General features: G+C 46.5%; 1 protein-coding gene across 1 annotated transcript in view; it reads right to left on the bottom strand.

The window, feature by feature from the left end:
- Nucleotides 1–13,830, bottom strand: part of CLPTM1L (CLPTM1 like) — a 1,089,711-nt gene that overhangs the window by 537,104 nt on the left and 538,777 nt on the right. Inside the window, exon 11 of the mRNA XM_069219638.1 lies at nt 6,227–6,277. Within this exon, the coding sequence (XP_069075739.1) occupies nt 6,227–6,277 (51 nt within the window). The remainder of the gene's footprint in view (nt 1–6,226; nt 6,278–13,830) is intronic.

Here is a 13,830-nt window from a genome sequence, read left to right as displayed (position 1 = left end):
CCCCATGTTCAGTGTCAAGGTCTACTCCCTCCAGTTTCGGGGATGTATTCAATACACTTCCACTGTCAGGGAAAGTATCCTCACTTCCATCTTGTGCACAAACACATATGTGCATATATGCATGTGCTCAGGTTATCCGGGTTCACTTGTAGCAATCAAACTTAACATGAGTGGGCCAGTAGAACACCACCACTCCTGTGACACACACAAAAAAGGTCTGGTCACACTAGGGTCACTACAAAACATGGTACAGTACCACCATTGCACTACACACCTGAACCTGTGACAGGGGTAGTAATCTCGTTACTATACAGAGTAGTGCTCGGAGCACCTCCAGGCCCAGCACAGGTCTAAGACCGGACTCACATTACAGGCCTAGACCTTCATATATGCACTAGATTAACATGGGCCGGAGTCTAAAAATCCAAAACCAGTATATGAGGTACATGCATCTAGGGAATCAGGGCAGGGGACATGACTGAATGTATACCCCAGTCTTGTCCCAAATGACATCACCTCTCACATCAGACTATCCAGAACACTTACTCAACTACTGGATAAGTCCTGTTGTCAGACTGGCAACACTGGTGAGAAAGTCTCAATCGATGCATTCACATGGTTCTTTTCAGCCTTATGCTCTACTAAGAAATCTAGGCCCTGTAATCAGAGGGACCATTTCAGCAGCTTTGAAGTTCCACTTTTCATTAACATCATGCACTTAGCAGGCATGTGATCTGTTTGAACTACAAGCAAAGTACCGAACAGCTTCTTCCGGAACCTTATCAAGGTCCACTCTATGGCAAAACACTCCTTGTCAATGGCTGTCCACATTTGTTCTTTGGGTAGTAAACTACAATAAAGGCCACTGCACTTATAATAATCCGCTATCCCTCCAGCTCCATTTTCTGTAGCATTCATTTGTACGATGAAGAACTGACATTAGTGAGGGCTCTTCGGCAGAGGTGTACAGCTTAGTGCTTTCTTTAGTTCCACAAAAGATTTCTAACACTCCACAGTCCAAACAATTTTCATGGTGCTGTTTCGCATTGGTCAAATTCATTTTAGGGCTAGCTATTGTTCCATCTCTCACTCTAGGACAGACTTGATGTCAACACCCAGTGGGTGGATCTTGCCGTTACCCACCTAATGCTCAAGACAGACTACAATGGACTGCCACACCTGGCACTTGATTGCCTTGATGTTCAGTTTCACTTCCTACATCCGAACCAACACCTGTTCTAGGAGCTTTATGTGGTCTTTGCAGTGTTTAGCAGTTCCTGAGATGTCATGCAGTGAGGCCACACAGAACTCTTCTAGCACTGACAGAATATAGTTCACCATGTCCGGGAAAGTAGTGGGAACCTTTTGCAACCCAAAGGGCATTACCTTGCTAAGACCCACTAGTCAGATCAAAGTTGCCCCCATGCTTTCCAGCACCCAACTAGTACACAAGCTTATTGCTCTGGGGATCAAATGTGCATCTGTGTTGGTGACTTCCTTGAGGCCACAGTAGTTCATACAAAAGTGCAAGTCTGTAGAACCTCACTTGGACACCAGCGTACACTAGACAGGCCAAAGGGCTACAAGACCACCCAATCACCCCAAAGTCCAATATCTTGGAAAACCTTGGCCTTGATGCATTACTGGAAGCGGTCCCAAATGTTATAAGCCTTGATAGGAAGAATAGGTCTTGTGTCAATCTCATGAACACAGACAGGAGTTAACACCTGGAGTCTGAAAACAGCTGGAAGAACTGTCCCAAAACCTCTCCACATTCTTTCTGTTGCTCAGGCATCAATTAAGGGGCTACCTGCCCTAATTTCGCATATCTATCCCTCTTGTCACTATCCAGTAGGTCAGAAGGAGGCTCACTGCCTTCCTTGCACTTCCTTTATCACGATTTTCACTGTGTAAACTCTCTGGAGGTAGGGCTTCAGCTGGTTCAAATGGAACACCCTCTGGGGTTCCCAAGTGGCATCTGTGTCCCTCTACCCTGCATGGCCCACACCTCATCTCCTCCAAAGCTCTTGGACAAATGTGCTTTTTCGCCAACACCTCCTGACCTGCCTGGTACCCAGTTAGCATCACTTTTTGTTCATACCATTCAATCATAAGCTGTTCGCCAGCCTGAAGGTTTGGTTTTGCCTGACTCATGTATTGCGCCATCAACTTCCCAAGTCCAATCAAGTAGTCTAACACATCCTTCTCAGGTAACTCATGAGCCATTTCTGACCTTCACTAATCAAGGGAAGTGGTCCGAATACTGATTTCCAAACAGAAGTTCTAAGGGGCTGAACCTCACTACCTTCTGTGTAATCTCATGATAAATGAATGAGAAACATGCCTAGAGAATATTCAATTTTCTAAGAGAGTCTCTGGTACAGTTCCCATCAAGCTTACAGGTCTTGTTGAAACCTCTTCATCAACCCATATAACTGAATCCATAAGGGCCACTCCAAAGCTGCTTCAGATTAGGAAAATGTTAGACATACCTCTTTAAGGAACGCTACATCACAATGCATTAACCACCCACAAGCTAGCTACCTCTCCTATCACTCCTTGACTTTCCGATGGTCTTTGACCTTGTACAGTGCCGCACTGCCTCTTGTCCAGGGTCACAGAAGTAATATGTGCATCCATACATACCCACTGGTTTGAGGATGGTATGCTGCGGAGAAGTGGCAAGTTCACACACTCTTGCTCCCACACCTCTCTCATGTAAGGAGGGACGAAATTAGTTCCAGGGTGGTCAGAAGTATCTGTCTTAGGAAATCCAAACTTGGAAAAGCCCAGTAGGAGACCTCTGGCTACTACCTTCGAAGTTGTGCCCCTCAGATGTAAAACCGATGTATACCTGCTGGAATGGTCTATCCCAAACAATATATACTTGTTTCCTAATGCTGAGAGTAGGTTGATTAGGCCAACAATAACTATTCCTACCTGCTCAAACAAACACCTAAATCTGGTGAGGCACTAATGGTTTTTGGTTTTACCTCCAGAATTATCACTCAGATGGCAAGCAGGACAGGTCCTACAGAATCTCTCCATGTCTCTGTGCACCCCTCACCAGTAAAACAAATGATCCAATCTAACCTCTATCTTTCTAATGCAAAAGTGGCCTTCTATGGGCAACTTTGTGTTCCAATGTCAACAGCAATCTCCTGTGCAGTAATGGAACCACTAGTTTTTCGCTAGCACCTGGTCCAGGATTGATCAGCTCACTGTACACCATGCCATCCTGCCAGCCAACATAGAGCCTTCTATCTCCTCCTTTGCTGACCTGCTCCTGGCCTTTCTTATGAAGTCTCACTAGCGTAGACCACTCAACATGTGCCTTGCAGAACAGATATGCCCTTTAGCAGAAAATAATCTCAGCAGTTCTGGCAGTGACCCAGAATTCAACTTCAGGTATCTCACTTTCCTTTCCGTCTGGAGCATGGGCAGTGGGGATGTCATGGCCAGTGCCTTCTCAGACTCAGCCCTGACCTACTGACTTCCTTGTATTGGTCTCTTCAAATCATGGATGATCTTACTCTCACCCTAAGACAGCTTGTGCTGAGTTGTCGATACACTGCTTGGTCCTCTGTGGTCAAGGAAACAATAGGGTCTGCTTCTGGTCGCAAGACTAGGGATGCAGCTGAGTTGCTTCATGGGGCCTTGACAGTTCAGGCACATTTACAGCACATTTACACAGCTTGGGATGTTAGTGCTAGGTTCTGGGTTAGTGGATAGAAGCATAATTTCACACAAAGGGGTCTGTAAGCCTCCAATCCAGTGGCACAGAAAAAAGGTTTGGTCACATCTGTCTATGGACTAACCAAATATGGTATGCTGACATCACCCCAAACCTCACAGCAGGGACAGCTGTCCACTATCAATAAATAAGGGCATGATTTGTGCGCACCTCAAGCTCATTAGACCTCATTCATGTTAAGGGACAGGCATAGGCTGCTGTGGGTACACTAGAACATCCAAGAGATCAATTAGAGTAAGGTGCTGTTGCTTGCAATATTCTGACTTATTTGGGTATATATTTATTACATCCTTGAATATCAAGTTTGGAATAACCAATGCATGTTAAATGTCTCTTATTATAACCAATGCTTGTTGATTATGCACATTGTATCCCACCTGCTAAACTTGTGCCATCTGTAACTGTCAAAACATGTTCTCTTCACGATGTGATCTGTATTGAACATGTGCCACAATCAGGAGGATAATTGCTCAATTCCTTAACAAACAACAACTGCCTATCCACCTGCTCAAACTGTAACTGCCAAAACATGTGCTCTTCACAATGTGATCTGTATTGAACACGTGCCACAATCAGGAGGATAACTGCTCATTTCCTTAACAAGCAATCAACTGCCAAAAGGCACATGTGCACATTTGATTATTTAAGGAAGCTTGTGAGTCTGAGCCCTTGCTTGGCTTTGTGCCTATAGCTCTGGTCACCTGTTTCCAGTCAAGTTCCTTCTCCTCCAGTTGAGTTCCAGTGCAAGACAAGTTCCTTGTACTCCAGGCTATTTCCAGTCAAATTCAAGTGTCCCTCGTTCTCCGACCAGCTCCCAGTCGAGTTCCAGCATTTCGCGTCCTGTGGACAGCCTCCGGTCGAGTTCTGACAATCCTTGCTCTACGATCGGCTTCCTGCAGAGTTCCAGCTCTCCTCTTCCACCGACGATCCTGTATTTCCTGCAAAAGAGAGAAAATAAGGGTGAAAAAACACAGTGTGGGATCTTCTGAAATTTTCAAGCAACTAACCTAATTTTAAGGTAAAGAAAGATTCATCGCTTAAATAAAACAGAGCTCTGACTTTTAAATAATTTATGGCAATAAGGACTAGTGTGATTTATCGTTTGGGTGGGAATCCAAGATACCACTAAACAGACATTAAGGAAAGATGTATTTCCTGTAACAAGCACTCCCCTGAAAATTAGGAGACTGGAAACAGAGCAAGTGTATCAAAACTATTATTGCCAAGAGATTACGCCAGAAAACAAAGAAGGCCTTTAGTCAAATTGATTGTTTTTGAGTTTGGACATTGTATCAGATACACTGAAAGTATTGTAAAAGGAGGAAGAGACTTGTTCAGCCTCATAGAAACATATGGACAATGTGTCCACAATGTATAATTTTGCAATAGTTTATGCAAACTCAATGTATTAATGAAGTAATTATTTTGCAGCCCAGACTCCTAAAAACCAAGAACCCAGTATTTTGAGAAATCAGAAGTCCTTACCCTAAACATGACAAGCTGTCCAGGGTCCAGCTGTCCGATTCTGCAGTCCATGAAGCAGGTATTTTCTCTTCCCAAAACACACTTCCCCTTGAGGACTAGCGAGGGGGCAATGTACTCCTCATCGCAGTCATGTTAGTCCTCGCCAGGTTGGAGGAATTGTCATCGCCCTATTGGAACGCCTGGAATTCGGGTGAGTGGCTCGCACAGAACATAGGCATCTGCATGCACACTATATTATTGGGAGGCAAGTGCCAAATATGAGATACTTGCAATTGGGCACTCGCAGCAAGTGAACACAAGTGTGCATCATGCAGGGCACATTCCCGTCCTAACAAATAGCCTTTTATATGACAACCTAGATGGCGAATCAGGACATTGACTGGGGTATGAAAAGCTACATGAATGCTTCCGTACAATGTAACAGAGGCTATCAATATAGAAATTCGTAAAAATATGTATTGATATTTTTTAATCCATAACAAACTAATGATTACTACAAACCTATGTAACAATTTACAAATTTTTAGGAAAAAACAAACATTTCCAGTATGATGGCTTTAGCAGAATCTACTGCAGTGAACTGTGAGAGGCTCATTTGAAGATTGGGAGTCTACAATTGCTCATATCTGACTTTGCAGAAAAAGAGACAAACAGAAGGAGGGTGTGAGGAAACAATTATTAGGAAAAAATAAATTATAATTCAATCCACAACAAAAGCAGGAGTTTGTAATTTATTTCATTAGCACTGACACATGCAATGAACGGTACTACATAATAGGAACAACTGAAATGTTTGAAAGCATACATGTTGCATTCTTTACTAAATATGTTTAAAGAAACTACTGGAAACACGTTCAGTTGGTCATGATGATGCTAACATTACAAGATTTTTTAAACAATCTATTTGTTTTGCTTCATATTGGTACAGTAAACAAAATACACTGCAACACATTATCAGTTTACTATAAAATACACAAGTAAGCAAACCTGGGTGTCATACGCCTCTGTTTTTTTTTCTGAAGCACTGTGAGCTCCAAACTAGTGGGATAAATTGAAAACAAAAGGAAATCAATTAACATCTACAGACTGGTCATAGACTTTTTGTAAATAAATCCATCAGATTACATGTTCTTTACAGTGTAAATGTGTATTCCCCACCACAAAATCTGTTTACAAATCAAACATTTGACAACATTACATTGGGAAGGTGTACAATTAAATGAAAAGGTGCAACATTTTAAAATGCAAGGAGCACCTAGACTCTTGCTCAGGCGTTTAGGCCAATTTTACATGAACCCCCTTAATGTTAGTAGAAATAATTAGCTGCTTCTTACTCTAGTCATACTTTATATCTATCAATGCCTCATCCAGTGATCCATTAGGTACCCAGAGAAAGGGCAATACGTTTCCTTTTCCAACATTTATATAGTCAAAGGACAGTCTTTTTTATTTTTTTATTTTTACATTTTGGCATACTGCAGAAGATAAGACCTAAATTTGTTAACCGTGTATGAAGTTATAATTGGGCAATGTGGCTCCTGGTTGCATCACATTTTTAGCTACATTTTAAAAAGCACATCATGCTGCTTTGTCCATGGGTGCAAACACCACATTTAACACTGATAGTGCTAAATGTGGAGCGCTGGATCACTTCTCTGAATAACACAGCCATCATGAAATGGTTCAAGGTTACAATGTATAACCTACCACAAAACAAATCAATGTAGCATCTCGATCAATTTCAATATCTAATATAGATATTCTCCCACTGGCAAACTTTCATGTAATGTCACCTAAGGTCAAATGTTTTTTCATTTGGGGCCCTCAGAGTCTTTTCCTATCCTGTTTTAGGTTGTAAGATCTTGCTAAAAATATGGTATGTTTGGGGAGGGGGGGGGGGGGGAGGGTAAGGAAGAGGGTGGTCTCCTCGGCGGCACTGTCTCAGCCTTATCGCAACCCTAATGTCCTAGCAGCGCTTCTTACAAAGAAATGTCCCAGCAGCGTTTCAGACACAGAGGGAATGTTCTAGAACCACTGGTGAATGTATCAGCGGCTCCAGGCCACTTCTTGCCTGCACATTACCACAAGAAGATGAGCCACCAAAGAGGACTGCTTGCAGCTTGCTCCACACCAGATCCCAGCTCTGGCACATAGTAAGGCTGCAAGGAACGATCCAGTAGGATCCCAACAAGCGCCTCTATACTTGAAAGATACAGCATTTATTACCTCCTTCCCAACATCCCAGAATTACGTGAGTGACATTTTTAAAATGATGGGGCATATTGGACATAGCTGCACATATTCTGACCTAACTGGCCTCACTCCATCCTTATAAGCGAAACGATTACGTTTTGCTAAACCTATATCTGGCCCTTGTACATTCCCATTCTTTCTGAGTAAGAGGGAGTATATCACTTAGGAGAGTAAACAGCTTTCACTAGACTTGCAAAGGTTCTAATCATCTTTTTCATTAGTCACAGTGCAGCTAAATATAAAGGAAGAGGAGTATTTGTGGAGCACAAGATAGTTCCATAAAGGGCCTCCCAAGTTGCTATGTCTTTGCCCATGGTGTAATGGAGTGACATTCTGTGGAAATAACTTGGAAACCTTCAAACATTTGGGACCTTTAGACCTATAAGTTAGTACCTACTTCTAAGAAAGTTTTAGAACTAAGGGTCTCATGTAGCAGAATCACAAGGTTTGTGACCACAAAGGATTTATCATTATGTACAAAACGCTTTCCATGAGTTTGAAATTTCTTTAGACTAGTATAAGGACTTTTACAATTGTTTCTGAATTGCTAATACGAGGCTTCACAAAAAGTCCACCTACATAATGGCTTCACCGAACCTAGGCATGTTTGGTATCACGTAACTACACCGATTCCAGTGCTAGTTGCATGATACCATGTACTCTGGGGGATTCCCTTAGGGGAACCCCCATGTCTGCATCTACAGGGTCTGCAGGTCAGCCCGTGCTGCTGCCAACCCCAGACACTGTTCTGGCCTCCTGCTGCTGAGCCTAACTTTGGCAGGGAAAGACAGAATAAATGATTTTCTGTATAGGAGAGGTGTTATCACCTCTCCTACAGAAATAGGTGTCTTTGGATTGGGGTGGGGGTGCCTCTGAGCGCCATCAGACTGCTTTGAAGGGCACATTTGGTGCCCTCCTCACATAAACCGCTTTACTCCAGTTCTGGAGCCCCTGGCTCACGCTCTGGCACGAAACCACACAAAGGACAGGGAAGTGACCATCACCCTGTCAAGTTCCTCCCCTAGGGAGGTGCCCAGAGCTCTGCCAGGTGGCCACCTGATTCTGCCATCTTGGAATTAAGATGAGCCAAGGCCCCTGGGAGCATCGGGCTGGTTAGTCCAGCTGGGTGACGTCCCTGACCCCCCGATGGTTGGGTCACTGCATTGAGTGCCCAACCCCCTTTTCTGCAATACACTTCTGCAACCTGGATAATGTAACCGCTGCTGGACTTCGCCGGGACCCAAGACAAGGCTACACCAAGTAGGAGGGCTAATGCAAGTTTGTCCCTTTGCATTCCAAGGACTCTGCAACCTCTGTGGCCGTGCATCCTCCAGAGTCACAAGGACTCTCTGCACTTAGGAAAGCAAGGAGTCTCCCTTGGAGTGAAGGAGTCACTCCCCTGCATCCGCAGTCACCTCAACTTTGACAACCAGTTTGTGGATCCTGCTATCCCATGGACTCTTCAAGGCTCTGCAACACAGGTGTTGTCTCTCTAGCTCTACAGAGGTTTGGCCTTTCTTCTTTGCAACTGAGAAGTCTGTGGTCCCTCAGAGCTGCTTGGCTGGAATCCCTGTGTCTGTTTGTCGTTGCTAAGGCTTGATGGCTCTTCAGTCAGAAGTCATCCTAGTTCGAAAAAGCCCCAGCCTCCAGCACTACACAGCTCCAAGAACATCCTCTCGGCAGCTCCTGTGAAGTGGGCACCCCTCTTTGCTGTGCTGCTAATGCCTCCCTGCGACTCCCTGTGACTGGTGCCAGAGGGTTCTGCTGGGGGCTCCAATGATTCTTGCTGGCTCTCCTGCAAAGGTATAGTCTCCTGAGCCTGGCTTGTCCTCCAAATTCTGCAACACTTGTGCAATGTTTTCTTCGATTTGCAAAGAATTGTTGATGATTCTGCAGACCACTCTGCAATCCGATGACCGGCGTGGGATAGCTCGTAGACGATGCCTGAGATTCCTCCTGCATCGCCTGGACTCCACAGCTGCACTTCTTCGACCACTGTCAAACACAAAAGCATCTCCAAAATGTGTGGGCATTGCTCCCGCCACTGCCTGGGCACCCCTGGGTGGCCTGGACTGTCCACTCCTACCTTAGATCCTCTCCTTCTGGAATCTATGCCTGGGTTCGAATGACCTGGTCTGCGGGTCACAACGGTAGCTGGACAACCGAGGTTCCGAGACAACTTCACCCCTATGTACGTGGGCTCCCTGCCGAAGATCATCCACTTCTCTGGAGATACACAGGTGGGGACACTCTTGAACCTCCCTTGTCCCAACAGGCTGTAGGAGGCTGGCCTGGCTTGTAGTGGGTACCAAGGGGTACTTACACTCTGTGCCAGGTCCAGTTATCCCTTATTAGTGTAGAAGAGGTGTTTCTAGCAGCTTAGGCTGATAGAAGGTAGCTATAGCAGAGCAGCTTAGGCTGAACTAGGAGACATGCAAAGCTCCTACTATACCACCACTGGTGTCATATGCACAATATCATAAGAAAACACAATACACAGATATACTAAAAATAAAGGTACTTTATTTTTATGACAATATGCCAAAAGTATCTCAGAGAGTACCCTCAGTATGAGGATACCAAATATACACAAGATATATGTACACAATACCAAAAATATGCAGTAATAGAAAAAGGAAGTAATGCAAGCAATGTAAAGTTACAGTAGATTGCAATAGGAGCACATAGGTATAGGGGCAACACAAACCATATACTCCAAAAGTGGAATGCGAACCACGAATGGACCCCAAACCTATGTGAGCTTGTAGAGGGTCGCTGGGGCTGTAAGAAAACAGTGAGGGTTAGAAAAATAGCCACCCCAAGACCCTGAAAAGTAGGTGTAAAGTGCACCTATAACCCCCAGAGAGCACAGAAGTCGTGATAGGGGGTTTCTGCAAGGAAGACCAACACCAGCAAGCAACCAAAGTGGATTTCCGGACTAGAGTACCTGTGGAACAAGGGGACCAAGTCCAAGAGTCGCGACACAGTCGAGAGTGGGCAGATGCCCAGGAAATGCCAGCTGAGGGTGCAAAGAAGCTGCCACCAGATGGTAGAAGCTGTGGATTCTGCAAGAACGAAGAGGGCTAGAAACTTCCCCTTTGGAGGATGGATGTCCCACGTTGTGAAGAAGCTTGCAGAGGTGTTCCCACGCAGAAAGACCACAAACAAGCCTTGCTAGCTGCAAGGGTCGCGTTATGGTTTTTGGATGCTGCTGTGGCCCAGGAGGGACCAGGATGTCGCCACTTGGATGAGGAGACAGAGGGGGCTCCCAGCAAGTCAGGGAGCCCTCTCAGAAGCAAGCAGCACCCGCGGAAGTACCAGAACAGGCACTTAGAAGAGGAGTGAACCGGAGTCCACCCGAAGACACAAAAGGGAGTCCCACGACGCCGGAGGACAACTCAGAATGTTGTGCATGCAGGTTAGAGTGTCGGGGTCCCAGGCTTGGCTGAGCACGAAGGAAATCCTGGAAGAGTGCACAGGAGCCGGAGCAGCTGCAAATCACGCGGTACCCAGCAATGCAGTCTAGCGTGGGGAGGCAAGGACTTACCTCCACCAAACTTGGACTGAAGTGTGGCTCATTGGTTAGAGGGGCAGACCCTGATGCAGGAATCTGGCCTGGGACCAGGGTTCAATTCCTGCCTCGGCAGGTCTTGGGCTCAATTTCCTCGGACCTGATAATTCTCGCATCGGTGCCTAATTTAATTCATGGGTTCCACTCTGTAACTCTGGGCAATAGCTTGCTTAATCTCCAAAACGGCCCCAACAGCGATGGGATGCCTGGCTTCGCCTTGGAGGTTGCCCAGGAGTGGGCACCTCACAGGGAAAAGCCAGGAGGGGTTCCACAGTGGTATGCGTACAGCTCCTTGAGACCCTAACGGGTGAGTCGTGCGCTATACAAGTACGAAGTTTACAGTTTACAGTTTTACAGTTTACTGAAGAGTCACTGGACTGTGGGAGTCACTTGGACAGAGTTGCTGAGTTCCAGGGGCCACGCTGGTCGTGCTGAGAGGGGACCCAGAGGACCGGTTGTAGGAGGCTGGACTGGCTTGTAGTGAGTACCAAGGGGTACTTACACCTTGCACCAGGCTCAGGTATCCCTTATTAGTGTAGAGGGGTGTCTAGCAGCTTAGGCTGATAGAAAAGGTATTTTAGCAGAGCAGCTTAGGCTGAACTAGGAGATGAGTGAAGCTCCTACAGTACCACTAGTGTCATATGCACAATATCATAAGAAAACACAATACACGGATATACTAAAAATAAAGGTACTTTATTTTTATGACAATATGCCAAAAGTATCTCAGTGAGTACCCTCAGTATGAGGATAGCAAATATACACAAGATATATGTACACAATACCAAAATATGCAGTAATAGCAATAGAAAACAGTGCAAACAATGTATAGTCACAATAGGATGCAATGGGGGCACATAGGGATAGGGGCAATACAAACCATATACTCCAAAAGTGGAATGCGAACCACGAATGGACCCCAAACCTATGTGACCTTGTAGAAGGTCGCTGGGACTGTAAGAAAACAGTGAGGGGTAGAAAAATAGCCCACCCCAAGACCCTGAAAAGTGGGTGCAAAGTGCACCTAAGTTCCCCAAAGAGCACAGAAGTCGTGATAGGGGAATTCTGCAGGAAAGACCAACACCAGCAATGCAACAACGATGGATTTCCAGACGAGAGTACCTGTGGAACAAGGGGACCAAGTCCAAAAGTCACGATCAAGTCGGGAGTGGGCAGATGCCCAGGAAATGCCAGCTGTGGGTGCAAAGAAGCTGCCACCGGATGGTAGAAGCTGAGGATTCTGCAAAAACGACAAGGGCTAGAGACTTCCCCTTTGGAGGATGGATGTCCCACGTCGTGAAGAGTCGTGCAGAAGTATTTTCCTGCAGAAAGACCGCAAACAAGCCTTGCTAGCTGCAAAGCTCGCGGTTAGGGTTTTTGGATGCTGCTGTGGCCCAGGAGGGACCAGGATGTCACAAATTGCGTGAGGGGACAGAGGGGGCGTCCAGAAAGACAAGGAGCCCTCTCAGAAGCAGGCAGCACCCGCAGAAGTGCCGGAACAGGCACTACGAAGTGGAGTGAAACGGTGCTCACCCGAAGTTGCACAAGAGAGTCCCACGCCGCCGGAGGACAACTCAGGAGGTCGTGCAATGCAGGTTAGAGTGCCGTGGACCCAGGCTTGGCTGTGCACGAAGGAAATCCTCGGTGAGTGCACAGGAGCCGGAGTAGCTGCAAAACACGCGGTTCCCAGCAATGCAGTCTAGCGTGGGGAGGCAAGGACTTACATCCACCAAACTTGGACTGAAGAGTCACTGGACTGTGGGAGTCACTTGGACAGAGTTGCTGAGTTCAAGGGACCTCGCTCGTCGTGCTGAGAGGAGACCCAGAGGACCGGTGATGCAGTTCTTTGGTGCCTGCGGTTGCAGGGGGAAGATTCCGTCGACCCACAGGAGATTTCTTCGGAGCTTCTAGTGCAGAGAGGAGGCAGACTACCCCCACAGCATGCACCACCAGGAAAACAGTCGAGAAGGCGGCAGGATCAGCGTTACAATGTCGCAGTAGTCGTCTTTGCTACTTTGTTGCAGTTTTGCAGGCTTCCAGCGCGGTCAGCAGTCGATTCCTTGGCAGAAGGTGAAGAGAGAGATGCAGAGGAACTCTGATGAGCTCTTGCATTCGTTATCTAAGGAATTCCCCAAAGCAGAGACCCTAAATAGCCAGAAAAGAGGGTTTGGCTACTTAGGAGAGAGGATAGGCTAGCAACACCAGAAGGAGTCTCTGACGTCACCTGCTGGCACTGGCCACTCAGAGCAGTCCAGTGTGCCAGCAGCACCTCTGTTTCCAAGATGGCAGAGGTCTGGAGCACACTGGAGGAGCTCAGGGCACCTCCCAGGGGAGGTGCAGGTCAGGGGAGAGGTCACTCCCCTTTCCTTTGTCCAGTTTCGCGCCAGAGCAGTATTGAGGGGTCCCTGAACTGGTGTAGACTGGCTTATGCAGAAATGGGCATCATCTGTGCCCATGAAAGCATTTCCAGAGGCTGGGGGAGGCTACTCCTCCCCTGCCTTAACACCTTTTTCCAAAGGGAGAGGGTGTAACACCCTCTCTCTGAGGAAGTCCTTTGTTCTGCCTTCCGGGGCCAAGCCTGGCTGGACCCCAGGAGGGCAGAAACCTGTCTGAGGGGTTGGCAGCAGCTGCAGTGAAACCCATGAAAAGGCAGTTTGGCAGTACCCGGGTCTGTGCTAGAGACCCGGGGAATCATGGGATTGTCTCCCCAATACCAGGATGGCATTGGTGGGGCAATTCCATGATCTTAGACATGTTACATGGCCAT

Source organism: Pleurodeles waltl, chromosome 2_2 (genome assembly GCF_031143425.1).
Source record: "Pleurodeles waltl isolate 20211129_DDA chromosome 2_2, aPleWal1.hap1.20221129, whole genome shotgun sequence".
NCBI lineage: Eukaryota > Metazoa > Chordata > Amphibia > Caudata > Salamandridae > Pleurodeles > Pleurodeles waltl.
The sequence above is the reverse complement of the archived record's forward strand: the minus strand, read 5'-3'. Positions and strand labels throughout refer to the sequence as shown.